At 46.5% G+C, this 27,161-nt stretch overlaps 1 protein-coding gene across 7 annotated transcripts in view; it reads right to left on the bottom strand.

Moving 5' to 3' along the window:
* The window catches only part of TRIO (trio Rho guanine nucleotide exchange factor), a 318,911-nt gene that overhangs the window by 86,624 nt on the left and 205,126 nt on the right, over nt 1–27,161 (bottom strand). For all 7 annotated transcript variants that reach the window (XM_070411908.1, XM_070411909.1, XM_070411910.1 and 4 more), the window contains exons 19-31: nt 25,723–25,837; nt 25,020–25,135; nt 21,621–21,743; nt 15,758–15,952; nt 15,548–15,663; nt 14,723–14,789; nt 13,961–14,070; nt 12,049–12,118; nt 11,373–11,462; nt 7,973–8,065; nt 5,632–5,743; nt 3,581–3,771; nt 1,508–1,609 (exon numbers count right to left, since the gene is read on the bottom strand). In XM_070411908.1, coding sequence (XP_070268009.1) covers nt 1,508–1,609; nt 3,581–3,771; nt 5,632–5,743; nt 7,973–8,065; nt 11,373–11,462; nt 12,049–12,118; nt 13,961–14,070; nt 14,723–14,789; nt 15,548–15,663; nt 15,758–15,952; nt 21,621–21,743; nt 25,020–25,135; nt 25,723–25,837 — 1,500 coding nt within the window. The remainder of the gene's footprint in view (nt 1–1,507; nt 1,610–3,580; nt 3,772–5,631; nt 5,744–7,972; nt 8,066–11,372; nt 11,463–12,048; nt 12,119–13,960; nt 14,071–14,722; nt 14,790–15,547; nt 15,664–15,757; nt 15,953–21,620; nt 21,744–25,019; nt 25,136–25,722; nt 25,838–27,161) is intronic.

Raw genomic sequence — 27,161 nt, 5'->3', positions numbered from 1 at the left:
ACCACCACCACCACCACCACCACCACCATCACCATCTCCATTGCCACCACCTCGATATCCACTGTCATCACCACTCACACCAGTGTCATCACCACAAAGCAATCTCTAAAATTAATGAGAACATCATTTCGTTTAGTCTCTTCTTGGAAGTCAGAAAAATATTACTCAAAACTCCCTAGAAAACTGTCATCTGGTAAAGCCCACAGGAAGTCTTTTGTTCAACTGCATCATGAGTATTTTATTATGTCCCAAATGAAAGTAATCCATAACTGGCTAAAATATCTGGCACTATTTCTTAGATACACCCTTTGGCAAATGTTCACTGCAGCTAATCTGGATAAACACTTAATATAAGTTGGAAGTTTTAACGTCTTGAGGATACTTTAAAATTTTATGCCTTAGAAAAGTTCAGTTATCTAATATTTAGCTAACAGTGCAATTTATGTTTTATAGGGCTTTCTGCCAGTACTAACAAGAAAACACTGGGTTGGTAATCACACATTCATTGCAAAACAATTCCTCATTTCTATGTGAGTAAACACCTTAAAACGCAATGGTGTAACAGTCAGCGGCTCTATAAGAGTGACACACTGCTGAATAACCTGGGGTTGCTGGAAATACCATAGAGATTCAAAGGAATGAAAGGCAAAATCGCTGACATGCAAGTTCACACACCAGAGGCCCATTAAGCTTTTGGCTCGTCTCCCAATATCCTACAAATCATTGTCTACATCTTCCCCAGAACATCCTTAAGTCAATTATGGTCTTTCCAGACAGCTCAAACAGACAGTTCCATCTGTATTTTCTCAAACACAGAAGGAGGGAAGTACATTAAGACACCCTTAGAGCCCTTTGCCATTCTTAGGAGAGGGTAGTGTATTCAAGACAGAGTTCAAATCAAATATTCAAAGATACTTTCCTCCCCCAAAGACTAGATACCTCAAAGTACCCTTAGTGTCTTTTAAACACTTTACATCAAAACATGACATAAAACCCATGTAGCTGATCACTATCCCCCCTTTTCCTCTGCCCCCAAACCAGAAAGCCAAAGAGCCCAGGACCCCATGGAGACGGCTGGCATGCTCAGCCTTGAAACTGTCCAAGGCCGTCACACTCCACCAGGTGCCCCCTTTCCTCTAAAACCACAGGTCAAGTGTGCATGGAAGCTGTGGGCCCATCTCCCTGTCCTCCTGGACCTGAACTTCCTGCATCTCTCAGGGAATGAACAATTCTTTTCAAGACTGGAAGTACGGGAAAAGTTTGAAGACTTGCTCCATTTGATTTGAGTAAGCAAGCAAAAGTTTAGCTCACGTTATTTCATCCCTGGAATACCAAACTGAATTTATTCTACTGTTCTTGTGGTAATCACTAATCCCAACAGAACATAAAAGTAACACATAAAGTGATATGAAAACCAACAGTTTCAACCATAGGAAAAAATAAAGCATTCATTGGCACAATAATAAACATGTCACAGAGCATATCCCCAAGCTTCCCATGGACGTACCTTAAGGACAATTTTATTATCTGAAGTTGGCGTCCTCCCGACCCACAGTGCAAATTTGCAGGGATCTCCTTCAACATGTTCTGTGACACCCAACTCTGAGGTCTGTGTAAAAGACAATGATATAATTAGATGAGAGCACAATTCAGAGACCATGTGGTCATGCTAGGTTATAACAATGCAGTTTGTTAACTTTAATAAGTAATCCTTAGCCCTGACTTTAGTGAAAATAAGGAAATTTTGTTCTTTGGCTACAAACGACCGGTTTCATCTTTTTCATATCCTGTGAGCACCGTTACTGGAGATTCTGATGCAAGTCCACAAGCAAGTCCAGAGGGAAAAAAGCAAAGTATCTGAAACCTTATTATCTGGAAAATCAAGAGTTGATTCATTTCAACCTTATACATAACAAAATGCGTTTGTTCTGGTTGTGAAAGAGCTGTCACTCCCATTTTCCGCATGAATGAAGTACCTTCATGGAGGGCAAATGGTGTTTTAACAGCTCAGTTATTTTCCAATTTGTTTATCAATCGCATAAACTTTTAGTATTTCACCAATAATTTTAAGGGCTAAGGACAAAATTGCTCTCTGTAATATATGTAGGTGTAATATGCGGAACACGGAAGAGTGCAGATGAAGGTCAACACCTTCAACCCCACCACATCATGTTCCCCCCTAACTCATTCTTCCGCCTCCAGCGAAGGAAGTGATTCATAACCCTGAGCGATTCATAGCGCAGAGGGGCCTCTGAGGGAACCTCAACTTTTAAAAGATAAATTAAGTGAAGATGTATCAGCTTCTAAAACAGACTAGCTTGGTCTCTGAGGCTAGATTAGAGCCAGCTAGTGAGATTACTAGCCAGCAATGCTGCATTTTTTCTTTCCAGTTAGAATATGATCTAAAATGATGTAAGGTGGCTGTGATCCAAAAGACAATCTCAAACAGGATGTCAGCCAAAGGAAAGGGTATGAAAACCATTAGCTTGAACTTGCAAATTCCAGATTATTATTCAGATGCTCTCTACACTTGGTAGTATTTTATTACTTTGGGAATTTGATTAACATATGGATACCATAAAAACATGTAACAAATAAAATACAAATTATCCAAATTCCAAATATCTATCAATATTTATAAGCAATCTGCCATACCTTGTATAAATAAACCAAATTCTAATGCATTTCCTATTCTTTCTCTGATGGTGATTTTTCCTTAGTTTTGCCCAATCCTCCCACTGCCTGAGCCTGCCCAGCAATTTTTTGATGACAGTCCTCTGAGATATTGCTACTAAGGGAAGAAGGAAATATAGTGGACCCTGGGGACGACATGTGCCTGAGACTTTTCTGAGTTGACATGTGATTTTATAGAGAGACTGGTTGGACGTGCTTCGAATGGAAAAAAGGCACCAGGTGTGTTTCTCTTGCCAGGAAGTACAATGACAAGTAAGAATTCAAATGCATCACTGTATCTGCCAAGCGCTCAAGGGCAGCTGTCTCTAAATAGGTGGGATTGTGGGTCTTTAAACGATTTTTGCTTACATATATTTTTCTCCAATAATCATATTTTGCTATTGTAAAACCCATATATTTATTTATTTTAAATTTATTTTTAATGAAAATATATCAAATTTTGTCATTAAGATCCCACAGTGAGCCACCCTGTAAGGCTGCATAAGTTATGTTCCAATGTTGGTGAATAAAAAACTAATTACAATGATATGAGAACTGCACAAAATCATAGTGAGATATAATCATTTTGTGTATTTATAAAACTAGCTAAGGTACATGAAAGGCAAATGATTTAAATTCACTTACAAAGTGTGTTCTTATCCTGTAGCTAGAGTCCATGGAATTTAGAAAAAGCAAGTCTCCCAAGTCTAAGAAAACTCAAACTCAGGAGCGCCCTCTAGTGGACTCATAGCTGTCAAAGAATTTCACTGAAGATGAAATCATGACAATTTTGGACTTTCCACATTTTAGGATAACCTGAAGGCAACAAAGAGTAATTTTTTTCTACCTACAAAAATGTTGCAATTGTGTTACCTTTAAACTTAAAATTCCGAATGCCAATACTTACAAACAATTTGCTTTTATAAAGGTACTTGCTTCTCCCACTGGAATCTTTCACTTCTTTACTAAATACTAAGGACATTTCAAAAAGGAAGAGATGCCGTTCTCGACCCTTTCGAATTAAGGTTTTTGGGTCCCACACTTGGAAGGATTCCTGCAGGATGAGTTCTCCCTGAGACTCGATATTTTCATCAAACCCTACAACATAAAAAGGAGGCACAATCAATTTAAAATAAAAAGGACAGCATTATGATTATTAAACATTTGTAAAATGCCCATCAATTAAATCTCAGATTAGCGTTTCCATTTGGGCCCCTGACTCAAGCCTCCCCGGCACTGGCCCATCCGAGAAAGGCTAATTCTTCCTGAAACAAGACTTTAATACATTTTTCATGTGTTTTTTTGTTTGTTTTTGTTTTTTTAAAGCAGGGATTCCTCTTGGCTTTATTCCTTATGTTCTAGCTCCTTAGGGTGGCATTCTCACCAGCTGAGAATGCCATGCCTCGTCACCTGCACTCCCAACACTCCTCGTACAGACCTCCTCCGCCCAGAATGATTCCCTGACATTCCCAGCCCGCGTCTTGATCTGCTGCTTCCTCGGCCTAGAACACCCTTCCAGGACATTGCTCAGCAGTCCCGGCCTTTCCACAGGCCGTCTAGCCTTCCTTCTGAGTACTCATCTCTCTGGAGTTTTCCCTCTGCATGCAAACTTCTTCATGCGTATCAGTCATGCTCTGGCCACTGGCTGGCTTTCACTAATGAATGCTCATCTCTTCATGGAAGGGACCCATTGCTAGGACTCTAAGATTCCTGGGGCAGGTGGGGGCTGCTAATTGTCTCCCAACTTCCACTTCCCCCTCTTCCCTAATAGCAGAAGTCCCCTCCACGCCACTCAAATGAGCACTCCATTTCCCAGCATTCTCTGCAGCTCGGGGAGCCCCGCATGGAGAGAGTCACATGTATGACGTCTAGCTGCTCCCTGCCCCACCCCACCCCCCACTTCCTGCCCGATGCAAGGTTAACACAGTCTAGACCAGGGGTGGGCAAACTTTTTGACTCGAGGGCCACAATGGGTTCTTAAACTGGACCAGAGGGCCGGAACAAAAGCATGGATGGAGTGTTTGTGTGAACTAATATAAATTCAAAGTAAACATCATTACATAAAAGGGTACGGTCTTTTTTTTTTTTTAGTTTTATTCATTTCAAACGGGCCGGATCCAGCCCGCGGGCCGTAGTTTGCCCACGGCTGGTCTAGACACATCCTGAGCTGAGCCAGCCAGGCAACATCCGAGGCGTGGAGAGAAACGAGCAGGAGCAGAGCCCGAGTCCTTGGCGTCAGGAAGGGCTGCCACGCCAGCTCCGCATTTTACACCAGAGAAAGAGAAAGCCGTGCCGCTTGGCCTTGATTGTTGGTCTCTGTGATCAAGAGCAGCACTTTGCCCTAACTAGTGTACTGCTCAGTGCTACCAGCAATAATGACACACGCAGGCCAGCAGCGCTTCTTGTCAATATGTGTAACCTGAGAGTAAGAGTTAAGCTCTGGAACACAGAATCGCCTTCTTAAACAGAAGCATTCACAGAAATTATAATGGCAACATTTTAAAGCGTATTTATCTGATTCTCTACCGTGTTATATACCACATTCACCTGCATAAGCAGTTGTGTGGTACTCGCTACGTGTTCCAGGCTCAGGCAAGTGATGCAATGGATGCAGAGATGGGGAAGCAATAAGCCCCTTTAAGGATTTTCTCATCTTAGGGAACTGATCTATCCGAACCCATCACCTAACAGAGACCAGGCAGGTGAAGGCCAGCGACACGAAGCTCAGAGTGGGGAGAGGCCATTCCCAGTAATGGGACAGGGACAGGTGGTTAGGTGGAAGCATTTCATGTGATCTTTAAGGGAAGCAATGAAACCAATTCTTTAAAAAAGAAGACATTCACATCTAAACTTTTACTCCTAAGTAAACACAGAGGCATGAAGCCAAGGTTTTCAGGGAAAGGGAAATCCATTCACAGACGTCAGCAGGAAGCGCACACAGGTGTGGGCGTCCGGTACCTTCCAGCATGCTGAGGTGCATGGCGTCGTTGGCTCGCTTGGGCACGCTGAGCATCACCTCCAGGCCGTCTTTGATCTCCCCTTTGCCTTCCTCACAGCACGTGAGGAGCTCCTGCAGAAGACCGAGATCATGAACTAGCGAAGACTGCGACATGCTCTACCACCAAGATCTTTGCAGAAATGAAAGAGCTTTGATTTTTAAGATAAAAAAACCAGACTGTAGTCTCCTGGGCATATAGTCTCAAAGGAAACGAATTACTGTCTTTGTGTCCAAGGACAGACAGGTCTGTCCTGTTCAATCAGGACATTTCTTCACATCAGAGAAACCAGGGGGAGTCACAAGTTAAGATAAAATTGGTGTACATGTCAATTACCAAGCCCCAAAAATGACAAATAAAAACATTTAATTAGGAGAGCAGAGCAGTCAGCTACTGGTGTGGCTGAAGGTCATACCAGGGTCCTGCCAGTACCACTGAGCTTCCACAGGGCCCAGCATGACTCTGAGCTTCTGGTGCCATGAACACAGGGCCATCGAACCTGGAACTGCACAGCGTGCGGCAGGAGCAGTGACGCTGTAGGAACACCGATGGCAAAACACACTCTGCCTGTAGGATGTTTAGAAGCTCCCATGATTGCATCACACTCCCTGGGAGTGATTACGTCTCGGATCTCAGGGTCACCATCATTGATGAATGACAGCAAGGACAGCAAATTCTGACTCCTCTGGGCTCCAAGACACCTCACCTGTACACTAATGACTACTGGTCAGGCAGTACCACAGCAACAGTGCTCTGGGTCCCAGGACTCAACCGAGGGACATGACAGTGAGGTCAGCTCTGGCATCACACCCAAAGGTCTGGAGCAACTGAGCTACGGACAAGCACCTTCACTCACGACCAGATGGCGTTTACCTATGATTCTGGGCAGCATGGCAAAGAGGGCTTCCATGCACGGAGGCCAGCTGCACTGGCAGGAGCTCCTGGCTCGGGATCAACACCGCTTACTCCTCTTCTCCAGAAGGACCCTCCGCAGAATCAGGGAGGGTTATGAGTTCCAGCCCCAGCCAGTGAGTGACCAGACATGAGGTCACTGAGGAACGGTCTGTAGAGAGCCATGGGCTAAAACAAAGTCCTTCAATCCTGAGGGCGCCAGAGGTGACTGCTTTTGCGGAATTAGGAAGCCAAGAGCAAATGTTAAGATAAACAGCTTAGCCTCCCGGCTTCCACTGTGCAGTTTCAGCCCACAAGTCTCTGCAGGGACAGGACAGTCAGTCCCTCAGGGAGATCCTGATGCCAAGGGGCAAAAGAGCTGCTCCGACAGAAAGTTCCAGAAGGGAACCACAAGGAAGGCAGCCACTTCCTAACTATTTCTCCATTTTTTCTTACCAATAAAGAGAGTACAGAAGAGTTTCAGGTATTCATAACTCCCTTTCTGAATGTCATTATCGCCTCCTATTGTTGTGCTAGGACTGAACTGGGGACACAGGTTCATAAGATACTGTTCCTGGGATGAATGACTGGTACATTCTAATGTTTAATTACTAACATTCACCAGCCAATGAAATGGCAGGGTAAACACCATTAGATGGAGGCTGTAGATTATTTTTCTTGTAGTCAAGAAAATATGTGTCAATTACATATAGAATGCACTCTGAGACATTCTTACCACAAATTCTAAGTTTTCTTTACCATCCAATTGCCAAGACTAATAGTTATTAGATTTTTACAAGTGTGACTTTAGTTATAATCATTCGTAACCAAGAAAAAGCAGGTCAGTGTGACTCAAATACTTGTGATTTGTACGAACAAAATGTATACATTTGTGTGCGACAAATGACGAGACCAGAGGGTAGTTTTCTGGGTTCAGGGGAACCTGGGCACCAGCCTGGCCTGAGTGCAGAGCCACCCCCAGGTGGCGGGGACCAGTGACGACTGGGGGCACGCCCCACCCTAAGGCCAGGCCCCGCCTTGCAGACAGCACTGTGTGAGGTTGGCTTCATCTATGCAAAGCGAACAGCACAGTGCCTGGTCCGTAGTCAGCAGCCATACTAGGAGCCATGGTATAAATTTCCAGGACTGACAATTTCTCTTTCCTTTCTCATTCTGTGTTACTGACGAGGGTTGGTCGGTGACGTTTAGGGGCATAATTGAGGCATATACTCTTATTTACCTGCTGCACTAAGAGATTGGTCAGGGAAATAAATGGCAATAAATTAAAACGAAACAACAAAACATGCTAGGTGTCATTTTTAAAGTTCAGGGAACTTTACAGATAAAGAAAAAGGTCACAATAGCAATGTACCAATCATACACTTTGCAGGCTGAGGATGCATCATACGTACTTTTAAAAGGAGCTGGTACTTGGTTATGCGCTGCACTGGTTTAATAAGGTAGGAGGAGATGGAATTGGCTAACCCGTGCCGCTGCTGGATCTCCTGAATTAAAGAAAAGTTATATAAATAAGTAAATACAAACACCACTGGGCAAGTTAGACAGCACCGACTCAGTTTACATTTCTGTATCCCCACAATGAATATACACACATTTACAATGTAAATGTAAAGCAGAAATCACTGATTATTCTTCTAATACGGTCAACCTACAAGTAGTAAATGTGTCATCACTTGGAACCCCGAAGATGGCGGTGTTGACTCTGCCTCGCTGGCTCTCAGATCAAACAGGCAAAGTCAACGACCCCCAGCACTGTCCCCAGGGGCCGGCACGGGCACCCTCGGAGCCGTCACACCTGAGTCAGGGACCGACCACCCTCCTCCCCTCCCACCAGCTCCTGAAGCTTCGGCCACGTGTGCCCGAGTCACCGACCACAGCCCTCCCCACAGACGCTTCCTTCTCCCCCACTAACAAGGCTACACACCGTCAAGGAATTCTGCTCCCCTATTCGCACTCACGACTCAGCTGCTTTAGCCCAGAATTCCCACCCCACTCTGCTGTGGCTGCCTTTTCTCAGTTCTCAGCGTTCTCAGAATTTATCCAGAACGGCTGTCACCCGGAAGGCCACGCTGCAAAATGGATGTAAAAGCCACCACATCGCTGTGCCCTCCATCTGTTTGTCATTGGGATCTGGCTCGCCAGAAAAAGCAGACAAGAGGAGCCCTGAGAAGTGCCGGCCGCACGAATCACCAAATGACTTGCTCCTCAGGCATCTAGCAGATTAAATTAAAAACTGACAACGCCTCCTCTGGCTTCCAGATCATAAATGTAGTTTCCAAGGTTTCTTTTCAATTTGCCATGGTTTAAAAATGTGGGATTCGGGATGTAACGATGATACACACGTTCGCGCATCTAAAGGATTTCTTTCACATACAGTAAAATTCAAAATCTTAAGGGCAGGTGAGTGAGTTCCGACCAATGTTAACACACTTATAAGCAACTCCCAAACCAAGATACGGAACATTCCCTATCACGAAGTCCTCTCGCCCCTTCCAATCTGCTCCCCCACCCGTGCCCCCACCACCACCAGAGGCAACCCTGTTCCGATTCCTATCACCACAGATTGATTTTGCATATCCTGGAGGTTCACATAAAGGGAATCAGGCAGCATGTGTCTCTCTATATCCAGCTTCTTCCAGCCCACGCTTTGGAGGTCAATCCATGCTGCCATGTATCGGGGCTTACCCCTCTGCACGCCTGAGCAGAACGCACCACAATGCGTTGGGAATGCTTAGTAGTATTTAACACTCCTGGTTCTAATAACATTTTCAGAAATGCATCTCCAATTTTTGTTGGCATCCTTATTACCTGTCATAGCATTATACGATTCAAACATGGTTATAAGATCACAGTAGTCTTCCATAATACCTCACAAGATTTAATCCTGCTGAAGTAAAAGTATTCCCTTTTCTAAAGTTTCTTTACTTATAAATTTTGGATGGGAGGGGGCAGAGAGTTGGGGGGAAAGCAGGACCCAGCTCCCTGGTCAGTGGCATATCGGATGCCATGACTGATTCTTCCTGTGCATTTCAGCCGTTTCCATGCAATAAAGTCCTTGCTGTTTGCACCCCTCTCTGCGGAGGGGGATGCCCTCTGTGGATATCCACTCTGCCCAGCACCTCTGCTGCCACCGAGAGCTAATTGAGCCCTGACAGATGCGCAGCTGTACGAGGAAAACGACGGGCAAGTAACCTGTGAGATCTCTGTCAGACAAACATGATTTCCTGTTTTCCTGAAGGTTTTTAGGGCAAAGCGTTGTTTTTCTAATGGCCTTATGATTCCAAACATTCAACGTGCCACATGCTCTCAATGCAGGGTTGGGCAAACTTTTTGACTCGAGGGCCACAATGGGTTCTTAAACTGGACCAGAGGGCCAGAACAAAAGCATGGATGGAGTGTTTGTGTGAACTAATATAAATTCAAAGTAAACATCATTACATAAAAGGGTACGGTCTTTTTTTTTTTTTAGTTTTATTCATTTCAAACGGGCCGCGGGCCGTAGTTTGCCCACGGCTGTCTCAATGCTTGAGCCTTATATAATTCTAACTCCGCATGTGGCCGCTCCGGTGTGGGGTTTCTCCTAGCGGCAATGACCTAGGGCCATGGTCGGCAAACTCATTAGTCAACAGAGCCAAATATCAACAGTACAACGATTGAAATTTCTTTTGAGAGCCAAATTTTTTAAACTTAAACTATATAGGTAGGTACATTGTTATTAACTTAATTAGGGTACTCCTAAGGCTTAGGAAGAGCCACACTCAAGGGGCCGAAGAGCCACATGCGGCTCTTCGGTCCCTTGAGTGTGGCTCTTCCACAAAATACCGACTTCTGCGCATGGGCCACGAAGTTTCAATAGCACTGTACGTGCGCGCCTGCACATGGTATTTTGTGGAAGAGCCACACTCAAAGGGCCAAAGAGCCGCATGTGGCTCGCAAGCCGTGGTTTGCCGAGCCGCAGTTTGCCGACCACTGATAGGGTCTATGAAAGACTGAGAAGAAAAGCATCTGGGCTGGGAGCAGGCTTATTTACAAAGGCAGGGAGGTGCAGCTGCTGGCCAGGAGAATGGCACGGACACGGGGTCACCTGCAGCCAGGGCTTCTCTCAAAGAGAGAAGCTGAATGTATTCAGTCCCCAGACTTGCAGAGAAGGGCAGATGGTCACACCTGGCCACGCACAAGCATACATGCCTTCAAAAGCACCCTCTCTTTCGGTCAGAATTTATATGGCACACATGTGACTGCGTCCTACAAACCCAAAAAGCATTCTGCATGTTATAGCATGAGACTGCTTTCCTTTTTGTACTAAATGGTCACCTTGCAATATATTTTAAAAAAAGGATGAGCTACATCTTATGTTTACACCAATGAGAATATAATTAATAAAACTCCTAATGGGCCTAGTGGTTACAGTGCTATTTGTAAAATTTTACTGGTAGGCCACTTTTGGAAAAATAACATGAAATTAAAATGGGAAAAAGAAATGATTAAAAAAGATTCAAAGTTACTTTTTTTTAAGAGGGAAAAAGATTAATTTAATAGTTTACATCTTCTGTACATGTAAACATTTATGATTATATACAGATAGTAATGACATACACACACACACGCATATTAAAGCCTGAATTTCGTACAGATATATAGCTTGAGAAGGAGCATTTTAAAGCCGAAGAAAATATAAGTCTATCCCACCATATATGTGATAGATAAAAATGAAAATATTGTCCCATCCATCAGGTGAAAGTTATGAAATAACTTAGGAAACCTCAGTTTCCTCAGTAACCCATGACTTACATCAAAGTAGGACCCTGCGTGCTCTAAGATCAGCTGAGTGGAATCAGGCTTATTTTTGCAGTAAGTGACGTACATCTGAAACTTGTCTGCCTATAAACAAAAAAGTATGAGAGCATCACTTTTGAATGGCAGTAAGTCAAAATATGATCAACTTTTATATAGAAAAGAAGCTGTGTGGACAAAGGCTATTTAAGGCCCAAATTAAAAAACCCTATGTTATAAATAAATCTACTAAAATGAGAAACACATCTCCAGCAGCTTCCCCTGACCCAGCACGCTGGGGTTGGGCACGTGCTCTCTTCCCCCACAATGGCGTGTGGAAACCCGGGCAGTGCGCTTAGATGGCACGATCACAGGTCACGTGTCTGCCCCTCTGGATGGGGAGACTCCCCACCCCCACCCAGCAGGGCTGGGCACTCATGTTCAGCTGGGAATCCCTGGGGCCACACAGAGGTCTGGCACACTAAATGGTCTCTTTTAAATCACTGCTACTGCTAATAATAAGCTCATTCTGCATCAGTAACTAGCTGGGGAATGTAATTCTCTGAGACAAAGCCCATTTCTCTGTCTGCAGATTCCAGTAGAGTACGGTGACAGAAAAGAAATGGACAATGTTCCTCCTAACTCTCTTCAAAGCCACCTAGTAACTGTGAACAAGAAGCTGAGGTTTCATTACCCAAGTAACAAAGCAATGCCCCACGTCCTCCGGCAACTGCTCGTATTTTTCCAGCTCCTTCAGGAATATGCTGCAAAGAATGAAAACATTATCCTACTATGATGATGTTTTAAAACATTTCAGTAGTGAAATATGCCAGAAATTAGACCAAGCATACCGTGACCTCAGGCAATGCCTGAGTTTCATCATTTTAATCAAATGCAGTGAAAAATCTGTGCCCTCTAGATTTTGAGATTTAGCAGAATGTGCAGGGTCAGTTATTGTGACATTCAGCTCACTGGTTTAGCATTTAAACACTCTCTAATAGAAACTTTAACCTAGCGGCTCACTTTCGGGAAAGTGCTGTTTGGTAGTTAGAGGCATAATGTAGGGATGGAAATATTCAATTAGAAGAACCCCTTTACCCTGGCCCGTGTGGCTCAATGGTTGTTCATCGACCCATTCACCAGGAGGTCGCCGGTTCGATTCCTGGTCAGGGCACATGCCCGGGGTTGTGGGCTCCATCCCTAGTAGGGGCCGTACAGGAGGCAGCCAATTGATGTTTCTCTACTTTTTTTATAAATATATTTTTATTAATTTCAGAGAGGAAGGGAAAGGAAGAGAGAAACATCAATGATGAGAGAGAATCACTGACCAGCTGCCTCCTGCATGCCCCACACTGGCGAGCCTGCAACCCAGGCATGTGCCCCAACTGGGAATCGAACTGTGACCTCCTGGTTCATAGGTCGATGCTCAACCATGAACCACACCGGCTGGGTGAGCTTCTTACATCATAGTTTCTCTATCTCCCCTTCTCCTGCTCTCTCTAAAAATCAATTTAAAAATGTTTTTTTAAAAAAGAAAAAGAACCCCTTTAGATGTTAGTGTCCTTTGTTGGGGCAGGGCAGAGGAATGAGGAAGGCCCTAGGAGTTCTGGCCCCACATCGTTTTTCCATAGACTACTGGCCACACAGACTTCTCCTACAAGAGCTTCTGCTACTTTTTAAAAAATATATATTTTTATTAATTTCAGAGGGGAAGGGAGAGGGAAAGAGATAGAAACATCAATGATGAGAGAGAATCACTGACCCGCTGCCTCCTGCATGCCCCACACTGGTGAGCCTGCAACCCGGGCATGTGCCCCAACTGGGAATTGAACCGTGACCTCCTGGTTCATAGGTCGATGCTCAACCATGAATCACACCAGCTGGGTGAGCTTCTACTGCTTTTAAAAAATTTCTTAGAAATGAACCTGTGTCCTCCTCTGACCAGTGGAAAGTGCATCTCATTCTGGACAGACTGCACATCTTTTCCGTCTTCCATTCCCACTTCCTTCTTATCCAAAAAGACCGAACATTGCCCTAGCCAGTTGCTCAGTGGTTAGAGCCTCCACCTGTGGACTGAAGGGTCTCAGATTCGATTCTGGTCAAGGGCACATGCCTCTACCTCTATTAATCAATGTCCGTCCCCCCCCCCCCCCCCCCCCCCCCCGGTCCCCCCGGTCTCTCCCCCTCCCTTCCAGTCTCTCTAAAAACCAATGGAAAATATCCTCGGGTGAGGGTTAAAAAATAAATAAATAAAAAGATTGAACATCGCCTGTAATTGGAAACCTCTTCTTTCTTTAACCCTAAGAAGTAACTTATGCAGCAGCCAATGACACAGCTCGAGAGGAGTTAGGGTCTCACGAAAACAGTTTTCACAGTTTTCCGAACCTCATTTCTACCAAAAGTGAGCACAAATATAAAGTTGAGCCTGTATTAAAATTGTGTTTAGAATGTCAGTCCTGCTGAAGAAAGCCTGGCAGGTTTCATTCAAATTTCACTGAAACCTGTACTTGCTGCCGTGGGAAACCTTGATTGCCCATCAGGGACGGTCAGCACAGCCCCCAGCTCTCCAGGGCAACCGGCCGTGGCTCCCCAGACAGCGCACTCACTTGTTATGGAACTCGTAGATCTCCTGCATGTTCCCGAAGATGATGAGCTCTTTGTTCACGATGCCGGGCGGGATCTCCTCCACTCCGCTGGTCATTTCCCACAGGTAGGTCTGGTGGGAGGGAACAGGGATTAGACAAAAACTGACACCACACTTTCAAGACACGGGTATTTCTGACCTCTGTAGGATTGGACCCAAGTTCATGTATACCCGAAAATATGTCTTAAGAATAGAATCTTTTAGGAAAGCACGAAAAACTGGAACAACAACAACAACACACACACACAAAACCCCTCAGTTGCTATAGTACTTGAGAACACTTCCTATACTTTTTGACTCTAAACTTATTCCAAGGTTTGAATTTTGGAATTAAGCTACTCCACAAGGTGCAACAAATATTCATAGAATTACTGAGTATTAGTTGCCAATCATCATCAGCAGGTGCATCTCTCTGCAGTTGCTGTGAATTCTATACAAAGGGCCCAGCGGCCCGGCTGCCATGTGACACACCGAGCGAGAGGGTTAACGCTGTATCAGCCCGTAATGAGCAGAAATGGAGCCAGAACGTCACAGAGGTGCAACGTGAAACTGGCTGCCTACGACACTTTAAATCTCAGAGCCCTTGACTGGAATCAAATCTGAGACCCTTCAGTCCGCAGACGGAGGCTCTAAAAAGCGTGATTATTTTAAGAATTGCTAATAGGTAAGAATAAATGCAAGATTATACACAATCTAAGTAAACAAGCAAAAAAAACTTACTTACATCCATACACTCCCGGAGGTCCCTGACATAAGCCTTTTCAGTTTGAATTAGCTCAGCCATTATGAACCTGAAACACAGGAAGATAGCAAACAGTGCACAGCCAGGACACACTACCCACTTCTATGGTTTATGGAATAATAAAGTGGTTCAGAAATCATTAGTCATGTATTTTGGAGAATTCAATCGAGAATAGATAGAATGAGAGTATCTAGCCACCAAGTCGAAGGAAGAAACAATTTGGGACAAATTCTGTCGAGCTTCCCAGAGATCGGGGTTTCTCAGCTCAGCACTTGACACTCAGGGCGGATAATGCTTTGCTGGGTGCCGTGCCTTGTAGATAGATGTTCAGCAGCCTCCCTGGTCTCCACCCACCAGATGCCACAACCAAAAATGCCTCCACACGCTGCCAATGTCCCCCAGAGCACAAACTGCCCCGACTGAGAATCACGGACTCAGAGCAATCTTTTGTCTTATTAGTATCCAGTACCGTTCACTAACGTTTAAACACCCCCCTCTCCCCCTCTCCCCCGTTAGTCACTTCTCCTTAGTATTCCCATCCCGGTCCACTGAGGACAAATGACACTAACTCGATGTGCCAGCCCCTACGAGACGGGAGTGCAGGGACAGGTAACGAGCGACTGCTGCTGGGGCAGGTGATGAGGGGACAGTGCACGCCGTGGAGTCTGAGCTGCAAAAACTAAGCATATTCTGACCAAGCAGATGTCACGCCATTTAACCTGAAAGCACCCACAGATGCCTGTTTGTCCCAGTGACATTCTCTTCCCTTTTTCAAGGGATCTGGCAGGTTCTGAAAGTCCGGCTTACTCTTTCCTTCGGGCAGACTTCCGTTTCTCCTCGTTAAGCTCGTGTGCGGCGTCGCGCAGCTTCACCTCCGACCCCGGGATGCTGGCTGGGATGATGTCCAGCTGAAGACTCTTACTCTGTGGAATAAGACAGCGATGAGTTCGGCGGCCTGAAGCGCATGCAAGACACGCAGAACACCCTGATTGGTTCCGTTTGCACAGAGCCATTTACCGATTTGTTGGAATCTGAAGAAATCCCCAGGGCTTTCTCCAAAGAGGTCCTGTACTTCTCCATCCGCAGAGAGAAGTCTCTGTACCGCTTATCCACGGCAGTGACACATTTCTTTATCTCTGCCGCGTGGGCATGGCCCTTTTCACAAAAGCCGTCAGCCAGCTGGATCAACAGCTTCACCCTCTCTTTGGTTTGCTGCAAGACACACACACAACAGGAAAGTATTGGGAGGCAAATGAACCCAACTGCAGAAACCAGCAACTGAGGCAACCTGCCTACAACTCAGCTCTGAACAGGGAACAAAGTGCTGGTGATAGAAGGTCAGACGAACGCCCCACGTCCATCCAATTCGTCTCCCTGGTCCTAGATGAGCTACCTATCCTCAGCTCTTCGGCAATGAATGGCGTTATGAAACCCGTGGATAAAAACAATCTAGACTTTCTGTCAACGTTTTCATCTGCTGGATGCTCAGCAGAAATCTGTAAAATGCATAAGCACGCGTTCCCTCGGGACGCCCTCCGAATTCTATGACTGTCCTTGAATGCGTGTGTGTTGGGCACAAAGACCTTCCCTGCTTTACGCATGTTTACTCTGCACCCATCAGAGCAAAAGCTCCCCGAGGGCGGCAGCCCCCTGAGACGGGCTTCCTGTGCATCTGGGCCAGGAGCTCGCATGGCAGACGCTTGCAAGATCCCTGCGGAGGAGACACGGGCCTCACACGTTCATGTTGGTTTCCCTTGCGGGAGACAGGGAGGAAAAGCCACGTCAGGGACTGGCCTTCTCTACAGGGGGATTTCAGACTTTGTTCCCTGTTTTAGAACTCCCTCTTTAAAAAAATTATTTCCTTGTATATGGGCCTAGGAAAGATCTTTTATTAAGTTAAGCATTATGTTTCTGACTTGATGTAAAGTTAAGGATAACCATCCAACATTGGTTCTATAGAATAGCAGTAACTTCACTCAACCCCAACTTTCCAACCGATCTTTAGTCACATCCATTTCACTTATTCTCACAAGGGGCTTCCTTCAATGTTCCCACGGGCAATGCCAACGCGTACAGTGACTCTTCAGCTGTGATAAGCTTTAACTGGAAAACCTTTATGACCAATGTTTAGGAGATTGATTTTTTAAATCCCCGAAAGAAAGGTCAGAGTTCAGAACCCAGATAGATTATCCTGGTCTGTCCAATAGAAGTTCTGAGCCAGAAGCCACTAGGCAACTGCCCAGTCAGCGCTAAGGTGCTCAGACTGCTCCTGAGCCCGCAACCTGGCGCGGCTGACGCTCAGCACCCCGCCCCAGGCGGGCTCTTGCTTTTGGTTCTCTGCATAGGTGCTGTGCTGCCTGCAGTGCTAGCCTCCTCGCGAGCCACATGCGGCTCTTTGGCCCCTTGAGTGTGGCTCTTCCTAAGCCTTAGGAGTACCCTAATTAAGTTAATAACAATGTATCTACCTATATAGTTTAAGTTTAAAAAATTTGGCTCTCAAAAGAAATTTCAATCGTTGTACTGTTGATATTTGGCTCTGTTGTCTAATGAGTTTGCCGACCACTGTCCTAGATGTCCTCGTGGCTCCTGCAAGTCCTTGCTCCACCCAAGACCACCTTCTCCACATCCCGCCCTGCCCAGCCACCCTCCCTGCTGCTCTGCTGCTTCTGACGGCCTGCAGCACCTTCTCGCAGGATGCAATGTACTGATGACACTGCTGTCTGTCTCTCTCTTCTGTTAGAAGGTAACCGCCATGGGCCAGGGTGTTTGTTCTGCTTGCTAATATCTCCTGCACCTCCCTGTGTCTGGCACATAGTGGACAGTTACACAATATTTACTAAGAAAAATATTAGGTTCCTTATGCAAGTATGTATATGCCTATAACTTAATGGGCATGGTAGCTACTCTTAACAGCATGAATACATATACTTCAAAAATATATGAAAATAAGCCCTGGCCAGTGTTTCTCAGTGGTTAGTGCGTCAGCCTGTGGCCTGAAGGGTCTCAGGTTCAATTTCCAGTCAAGGGCATATACCTGGGTTGCAAGTTCCATTCCCAGCCTAGATCGGGGCACATATGGGAGGCAACCAATCGATATGTCTCTCTCACATCAATGTTTCTCTCTCTCTCTCTCTCTCTGCCCCTCCCTCCTCCCTTTTTCTCCCCCCACCAAAAAAAAAAAAAGATCAATGGAAAAAATATCCTCCCGTGAGGATTAACAAAAAAAAAAAAAGAAAGAAAAAGAAAAAGAAAATTCAAGGAACATTAATTATCTCTGTGAAAAAAATCAATATTATGAATTCATAAGCTGTTTATTGAAAAAGTCAGCAAGTTTCTAAGGCTTTCTTCCTGTGAGAATGGACTCCAGCAGAGTGAACTGAAAGGAGAGGATCTGCTAAAGCGGCCTCTGGCTTGTCACCAACAGGAGACCTTTCTGAAGACGTGAGACAAGCCTAGTTACAAACCAAGGAAATAAGAAGTTCAAGTTTCCGATATGGAAGCGTAAATTCCAAAAGGAATTAAATTAGGAGCACTACTAAATTTAATATCACAGAGGATTAATATGGCTAATGCAGGATTTCCAAAAATTCGGTTGCCTCGGTCAGATTTCACTGCCGAGGGCCAAGATGTTAACCTGCTGAAAAGCACAGAAGAGTGGTGCTGTCCCACCATTGAGCACGAACCATGCAGGGGTTAAGAAAGCTATGTCGAGTTCTAAGAGCCGGGGACAGAGAAGTGGAGATAAAACAGACAATGCATTAAAACAAAACACAGCAAGAAATTTCAGGAAGATTTATGTACATGTCTACACACATCACAAAACAGACCGACAGCCAGCACGTAACACTGATAGGCTGATCCTGACTCTAAGAATGTGTTTTAAATGCTCTGAGTTGCATTGCAAATGAACCGAGTTGCGTCTTAGTGAAATGAACGGAGGCTTTGTGTCCATTGACACCCAGCCTTACAGTGCTAATCACTGTAACAACTGGGCTGGAAGGCTGCCTGTCACAGGAAGGATCCTCTATATAACAGAAGAAAACCGATTTCTTGGAAGACATACCACAGGGTGACAGAAGGTACAAGAACGTAGCCTAGTGTCAACAGGAGAAGCTAAAGGACACCTCCAAGCACCAAAGCAGGCACTTTCTGATGAAATGAAAGGAAAGCAGAAACTGAAGGGGAAAGGCTGCTAAGAAAAAAAAGTGAGAGATGGTTTTTCAAAACAGACCAGTTCCTCTCATCAATACATCCAATGAAAGAAACAGCATCTGCATATTTGCGAAACAGAAAGGTCAGATGGCACCTATGGTTTTAGATGCTTAAGAAAAAAAGAATACAGGGGCAAAAAAAATGCCTGTTATTGTTACTGCTCATTCTTCTAATGATCATACTCCAAATTTGAGGAAAAGGAAAGTTAGGAACAATGGAAAAATCCTCCTACACTCCACTGGTGGAACTAAGCTGCCAGGCTCCTCAGCTCCCGACGGGACACTCACCCTGTCCTGTGCATGGCGCCCCTGGGGTTGTGCGAACGGCCTGCAGAGGGGAGCACTGCTGAAACTCTCTGGCAGAGAAAAGGAACAAACTCACATCTACAGCTTGGTGCTACCTTAAGTATTTTCTAAAGACCTTTATTCATAACCAAAGGATATTCAGAGAAACAAATAAAGGTCGTGTAGCGCGCATAAATAACTAATATTCTATCCAACTCTTAATGCAAATGAGGATTTCACAGCTGGAGGTCACTGTACCTGGAGGAAGGAAGACCCGGTCGGTCCTTACCTGCAGAGGCAGGCCCGGCCGGCTCTCCTCTTGGTGCCCAAGGCCCCGCTGTCATGGTGAGGCTATCCTCGCCTGAGCCTGCCCTCCCCAATGCTCACGGTGCCCACAGAGCACCCGGCCTCTTCACCAGCCCTGCCGTGGTCGGTTCTGTGGCTCCACTAGCCTAGATGCTTCTCCAGAACAGAGACCAGGGCTCCCAGCACCCCGATGCTGCGTGAAAGGAAGTAACTCAGAGCTCGGGCCCAGGAAGGGAGGGTGGGCTGGGAGCAGAAGACTGGGAAGAATAGGAGGAGGAGTCGAAATCGTTACAGAAAACGCAAAAAAAGTACAAATAAACATAATACAAAGTAGCTGCCTTCACCCCAAATGATTAAAAAATACCTCTCTGATATGTCTTCAAAGACAAGTGAAGGGTCACACACACAACGAAATCAATCTTTTTACTTTACAGGGATACTGCTTTTTAACCAAAAATACTATTTAGGTTGATCATCTATTTTCTGCTCTTGAATTTTTAGTTTTTTCTAAAAAGTCAAAATGTATCATCAAAATATATCAGCACTTCTGAAGGTATTATAATAAAGGTATATTCAAAAACTCTGAAAAACAGAAGGAAAACACCACCGGTTGAGAAGGAAACTCTGCAGGCCAATGTGTAGACTCTTATATATTTGCTTAAAAATTAATCTGTACTCACCTATACTGCAGCGGCCATAAAGGTGTATTTAGTTGTATTTAGATTTCTGGGAGAAAACTGAAAATGCACCCCCCACCCCCCCAGTTTTATAAAACCTACGGACAACCTACTGGGAACACAGACTGAGCAGACAATGCTACTGTAACAATTTTCACCAGCTCAGGCGGAAGGAAAACACCCACAGCACACAACCAACTCCAGCTGGCAACACCAAACAGTGCTTCATCAAACAGCAACTACTCAGAACGCCTGAGGAAAGAAATCAGAAGAGAAGTCGAAAGGAAGGGGACAGGAAGTACTTGCAGAAATCAGAGGACCAGCAGCCACAGATAAATGAGGGAAAACTGAGGGGCCGTGTGAAAGGCAATAGGAAGTATCACAAACTCATGTCCAACGATCATGTGGGTCACCCTCTTCTCGCTTCAGAGTGTGTTTCAAATGATCTATTTGAGAACTCCCTCATTTACCCAGAGTACCCTGCTCGAGGTGATTCTGGAAAAACCCCAGCAGACGTGCAGTGCTGGGAGCCGGTACATCCTTGCTGCTTGACACAGTCGCTGCAGGGAAGAGACATCTGCACAGCATATGTTTCAAGGGATCTGGCGTATATGGCATATTGTTCTTAATATGTTTGCTCTCCTTAGCACCATGTGTTTTAACCAAGGTCACCTCTCCGAGAAAGGTTGTTTCCCCAGGTGGGGATTTTTCCCTGAGGTTAGGGAGGAGATACAACCCCTTAATTAAGTGCCAGGCGGGTAGTTAAGCTACATAATCTTTACTCCCTGGAATGGAGATAAGAAACGCCCTAACCTTTGTAATAGAAATTGAGAGGATTAAAATCGGCTGGTATAAATACGGATGTATCAAGACAATAAACATCAGATCCCCATCAGATCCCCATCAGATCCACATCAGATCCACATCAGCTCTTCATCAGATCCTCATCAGAACCTCATCAGATCCTAACCAGAACCTAGCCAGAGAACATGGCAAAAGATCCTGGACAGAACCTGGCTACAGAACTTCACTGGAGAACCTAGACAGAACCTAGCAAGAAAATGGCAAGAGAACCTGACTAGAACCTGGCGACAGAACCTGCCTGGAGAACCTAGAAACAGAACATAGTGAGAGAACCTGGCTAGAAAACCTTGCAACAGAACCTGACTACAGAACCTAGAGACAGAACCTAGCGAGAGAACATGGACACAGAACTTGGCTAGAGATTCTGGACACAGAACTTGGCTAGAGATCCTGGCTAGGCTGCTGATCAACTGAACGCTGTCTCCATGTCATTCCTTCTTCGCCGACTCCGTCCACCTCTTTGGGAACCCCTGGACCTGCTGGCGTTGGACCCCAGCAGTGCAGGCCGCTGACAGGCGCGCACAGATCTGCACGCACCTTGGCGGTTATCTGGAACTCCTCGTGCTCCTTCAGCAGCTCCTGGGTGTGCTGGATGCTCGAGCCCGTGGAGGTGTGCGTGGACAGGTAGAACTCCCCGTTGTCATGGATCCATTCTAGAGCCTGGACAGAGAGGGAATGGGAAATGTTCACGGCTGAGCAGTCCAAGTTCCTCAGTATCTCATCTAAATGCAAAGTCTCAGGCCTCGGCCAGCCCACATCAGGAAGCAGCCCCTCAAAAACAGACCAACTCCTGAAATAAGGGTAATTCTGAAACTGGGGGGGGGGGGGGGGGGGGGAGGGCGACTGACATGCTAGAAAGTTGTAATTGTGTCACAATAAAAAGGTCAAGAGTTTCTTATAACTAGGAACCTAAAGTCACAATAAAAGCGTAAGAAAAGAAACCACACGCACTGCGAAGGTGGGTGAGGGGGTGGGCTGAGACCCTCACGCTGTTAAATATGGGGACGTTCATGTCATGGGAACTTCATACCCCACGGGGAGTCTAACCAGAAGAACAGGAGCACAGATGCAAACTCCCAGCTTTCCAAAGTACAACTTTAGCCCTTTCTTCCTGTTCCTGGATCCGGTGAATGCCCAGAGGGGCACCTACTTCACTGGTTTGGGGGCACCCGCGTTGTGCCTGAGCACCACGGGGAGCGGGCAGAGCACTCGGCCTCGCCCCCCAGTCGGGAGCAGCGACCGCGCCTGGAGAGCTGGGGCCAGCCAGGCTCAGATTGCCACAGAACGACAGTTCTAATTCCTCTGCTCTTTCCTGGCTTAAGATGGAAGCCAGTGTTTTCCTCCCGTTTCCATAGGCCTGAAGTGCAATCAGACTTATTTAAACACACACATCTGAAAGAGCGAGTGGTGTGTGGAAAAGAAGCATGAAAGAGTCGAAGCTTTTACATGTTTCCTTCTACTCTCAAGTCATCCACTGCCGGGCTGGTGTTGGCACAGAAACACCCTGCCTCTACTGGGTACATTCCCAGCGTTTTAGAAGAAAAATAAGAAAACCAGGACCGATCCTTCCCATGCAGCTCCCTGGCTGGGATGTACTTTTGGTGTACATCCAGGGCCTGAGCTCCCATCCCATCTCGGCAACAAGGTTAACCAGACTCTGAATGGAGGCAAAAGGCCACTTCTGCCCATTTGTTCAAAGGCCCTTGGTTTCTCCATTCACACAGCTAATCGTCCCGAGTGCCTACGACGGAGTCCTGCAGGGGAGGCACCAGGGAACGAGAAGCTTTTCTCCCCTGCAGCTGCCGACTGACCGGAAGGGGAGAGAGAGGAGGAAAGATACACAAAAGACAAAGCGGGAGTGGGAGGCCTTGCTCAGAAGGCAGTCAGCAGAGGAGGTGTCAATGCTGGGACCTGAGGCTGAAAGGGATGGGCCGGGGAGGGATGGAGAGACCCAGTGCAGGCGGAATGGGGGGCGGGGGGTGTACACGCAATGGTCCCAAGCTGAGGGAACTGGTCCCTCATGGGGACAGGCTGGGGTGAGAGGGCTGGTCCCCCATGGGGAGAGGCTGGGGTTGAGGGGGCTGGTCCCCCACGGGGAGAGGCTGGAGTGAGGGAGAGGGAGCTGGTACCTCTCGGGGAGAGGCTGTGGAGGGCAGGGGCTGCTGTGTGGGAAGGGACGGAGTGAGTGGAAGGAACAACACCAGTTAGCAAACTGGCTCAGAGGTTTAGACAGGACATGGCATGACGGCTCTGCTGGGAGCGAAGGGCAGATCTAACACGCACGGAAGGTTTGCACCCACAAGACTGATGAAGGGGTGAAGGTGGGGCGATGAGGGGAGACAGGAATCAGGAACCACACACCCTGTAAGATGAGGGGGCGTGGGGGACAGTTCTGGCAAAGAGGAGGCTGCGGGGACCGGCCTGGACGCCAGGAATGGAGGTGAGGGCTGGGAGACAGCAACCGAGAAGAGGAGAGAGAGAAACAAGAGCAAATCCCAACTGAGTCCCGGGAAAGTCAGCCTTCAGAGGCGGGCTGAGGAGGAGGAGCAGCGAGCCTGGGGCAGTGGTGGGCAGGATGCTGGGGGGAGGGCAGGGGGTCACCTCTCCACCACCCTCCAGTGAGGCGCCACCCAGTGACCCTCAGGGCGCCATCCTGAGACCTGATCCAGCCGGGGCCTCAGGACCGATTCTCCAGGAGCGATGGATACCTACTATGCACCTGTGATCGGTACAGAACCCGACAGGTCCGCGGGGCCTGTGGGTTGGCACTGCTCAGGGCCTAAACTTAGTGATTTTATAATTGGCAAACAAGCTGGGCTTTAGGAAAAAGCAAGACAATTTCTCTGTCAAGGGAATTATTTACAATTTTGTTCTGTGTAGCTGAGTGATTCCTTGTCTTTCAACAGAGAAGTAATAAAGAGATGTGGGAAAGAATTATGAAACAATCTCTAATTAGGAACAAAACCAGGCTGCCGTAAGTCTCAAACATGGCTGAACTGTTTGTAAATAAGATGGTTAGCAGACATAATTTAACCATTAAAGACATTACTGCTTCCCGCCTCTGTTGGGAATGTGATGACTACACCTGCACAGTCAGCCGAGACGAGAACAGGCCGAGTCAGGATGCCAGGTGCGCGGACCGCGCCCCCCCAGCTCCTCTGCCTCTGGGGACCAGGCCACCCACTGCGAGATAAACATTTACCCATAGGGAACAAACGTGCTCCCTAAGAGGAAGCCTGTGCGAGGAAGACACCATCTTTCTTAGGCTGTAAGAGTTCACTAAATGCCTGGCCTGCAACAGCACATAGTAGGCGGACAGGTGGATTCAGAAGGCGCCTTGGTCCGGGTCTGACCTGGAGAATGTGAGCGGCCCTATGGGTTCTTACGCTACCGTGAAGGCCCGAGAGGAGCGACAGGGATCCTGTGTCCGAGTTAGGGGTGCGACAGGCTTTCACCTAAAACGACCTCCCATGACTGACGTTCGGGCAGAAACACTTTACCCAAACGGACTTCAGAGAGGGGGACACTTCCCACCTGCCCTCCAGGTGTCTCTGCACGAGCCAAGTGTAGGAACGTGGTTGGTTACACTGAATTGTTAGACATTCTGTCACATTTCTTATGTTATTTTTGCTCGATTTATCTGAAGAATGGCACCCACCACAGTATTTACACAAACACAGAGCCTAGATTCCATGACGATTTTTAAATCATCTTCTCTCACTTGTATTTGCTGTCTGAACCATGGGTACTGACAGCAGAGACAAGCTGAGGGCCACACTCACCAAGAGACACGCCTTATGAGGCTGTGGGATTTTCTCTTCAGAACAAACTGTTCATGACGAGGCCTGACTGTTTGGATCATTAGAAAGTGGTTGTGAACCTGCTGAATGGAGGTCTTAATACAGGGTGGAGGGCAGGGCGCCCAGGGTGACTGACCTGCTTGGCACTTCGTTCAAAGACCACGTACTGCTGGCACTGGTCCAGCCGCCTCTTCCTCATGGTCCAGTAATGCAATACCCTGTTCTCCCGCTGGAAGAGTTCATTCAAGATATCTGAGAGAGCGCAGAGGAAAGCATATAATCAATGAAACCTGCAGATAACTCTGGTTTGCATTTTTTCCCGATTTATAATATTTTTACTTACTTTAACAAAACAGTCAATGCCAATATATATTACGCCTTTTCTCCCTGTGTATATTCTTCAACTTTATTGAACAAACTAGAGGTCCCTCGGCCTGGCCTGAGGGGATCGGGCTGAAACCAGCCTGGTGTATGGATTCGTCCAGGGTGTGTCCGGCTCTTCTCGCCCAGTCCCAATAGGCTAGCCCCAGCAGCAAGCTAACCTACTGGTCAGAGTGTCTGCCCCCTGATGGTCAGTGTGCATCATAACAACTGGTCGAATGGTTGGTCGAACGGTCGAACAAACGGTCGAATGACGGTTGGGCACTTAGCATATTAGGCTTTTATTATATAGGATTACCAATCTGTATATTTAATATTTTGTTACTAAGCTAAGATAATGAGTCAGAGCTTTAATACTGTGAAATGGACCTTAAAGTGAAGCCCCCCGGGATAGGGTTTCCAGGCAATCTCGTCCAGCCCCTCCCCTCGCTGTCACTCGCACCTCCTGGCTGACTCACTTTTCACTTGCTGCTCCGGGGCCTTGACGTGCGTCACCATGCCCGGCATGCTCACACTGTTCCTGTGCAGGTACTTCAGGAAGACGTCCGCATTCCTCCTGGCGAGCGTGCAAGCCTAGGCACAAGGGAGCAATGTGCTGTTGAACCAACTTACGCAGACATGTCGAGTCCACAACATCAGGTGGCGCTCACACACGTCTTTACTGAAAATGTTCACCTGGCCAACGTGTGTTCATAAACGGAAGGGACCAAAATTCTGCGACCCTCAGATGCTTTTTTGGGATACTGATGTGAGGCTGATTATTATTATTATTATTAATATATTTTTATTGATTTCAGAGAGGGAGAGGGAGAGAGATAGAAACATCAAAGATGAGAGAAAATCAATTGGCTGACTCCTGCACGCCCCCTACTGGGGATCAAGCCCGCAACCCAGGCATGTGCCCTTGACCAGAATCGAACCTGGAACTCCTCAGTCTACAGGCCGACGCCCTATCCACTGAGCCAAGCCGGCCAGGGCATGAGGCTGATTATTAAGAAACAAAAGACTCAGGAAGAACCTTTGACACTCCCCCACCCCCCCCTTTCCTGCCCAAGAGATCCAGACAGAGAAACCTGCTTCAGGAGAGATCTGGGATGCTCCCCCCTTAGCCGAATCTGAATGAAATATGGCAAACAAGAGGGCTGAGTCCCCAGCAAGGACCTGCCTGCTGGGTTATTCTGCTCTTCCTCAACTTCCTACACATTGCCCATTCTCACTTCTGAAAGCTAATACCCCATTCCCCCCTCTTGCTCCTCTGTCCAAAAATGTCTTATCTATCCAACGCTGCCTCACTCGCTTTGAAATTTTCATGGATTTTATCCTGCCTATGTGAATTCCCCATGCACACATATTAAATTTTTATTTCCCCCTGTTAATCTGTCTCTGTTAATTTGGTTATGAGCTCAGCCAGAAATACTTAGAAGATGGCAGAAAAAGTATTATTACTTGTTTTAGCCCCCACAAAACCAAATAAGTAATTTCATTAATGTATTAAAAAACAAGAGTGACCTGGCCGGTTGCTCAGTGGTTAGAACGTCGGCCCACAGACCAAAGGGTCGCAGGTTCAATTCCCTGTCAAGGGCACATACCTCAGTTGCAGATTCAATCCCCAGCTTGGGTTGGAGCATGAGCGGGAGGCAACCAATCAATGTGTCTCTTTCACATCAATGTTTCTTTCTCTCTCTGACTGTCTCTCTCTCTTTCTCTCTCCCCCCTCCTCCCTCCCTTCCAATCTGTCTAAAAATCAATGGAAAAAATATCCTCAGGTGAGGAATAAAAAAGAAGAAAAAAAGAGTTAAGGGGAAAAGGATATAAATATAAAATCAAAGCAGTTAAGAAAAATGCCCACATTAATTATATTTGAAGAGGAAATATCTTGCACAGTTCCTGTCCCAGA

The sequence above is a fragment of the Myotis yumanensis genome, unplaced genomic scaffold (genome assembly GCF_028538775.1).
Source record: "Myotis yumanensis isolate MYYU_CA2020_CCGP unplaced genomic scaffold, mMyoYum1.0.hap1 SCAF_4, whole genome shotgun sequence".
NCBI classification, from domain to species: Eukaryota; Metazoa; Chordata; class Mammalia; order Chiroptera; family Vespertilionidae; genus Myotis; species Myotis yumanensis.
The sequence above is the reverse complement of the archived record's forward strand: the minus strand, read 5'-3'. Positions and strand labels throughout refer to the sequence as shown.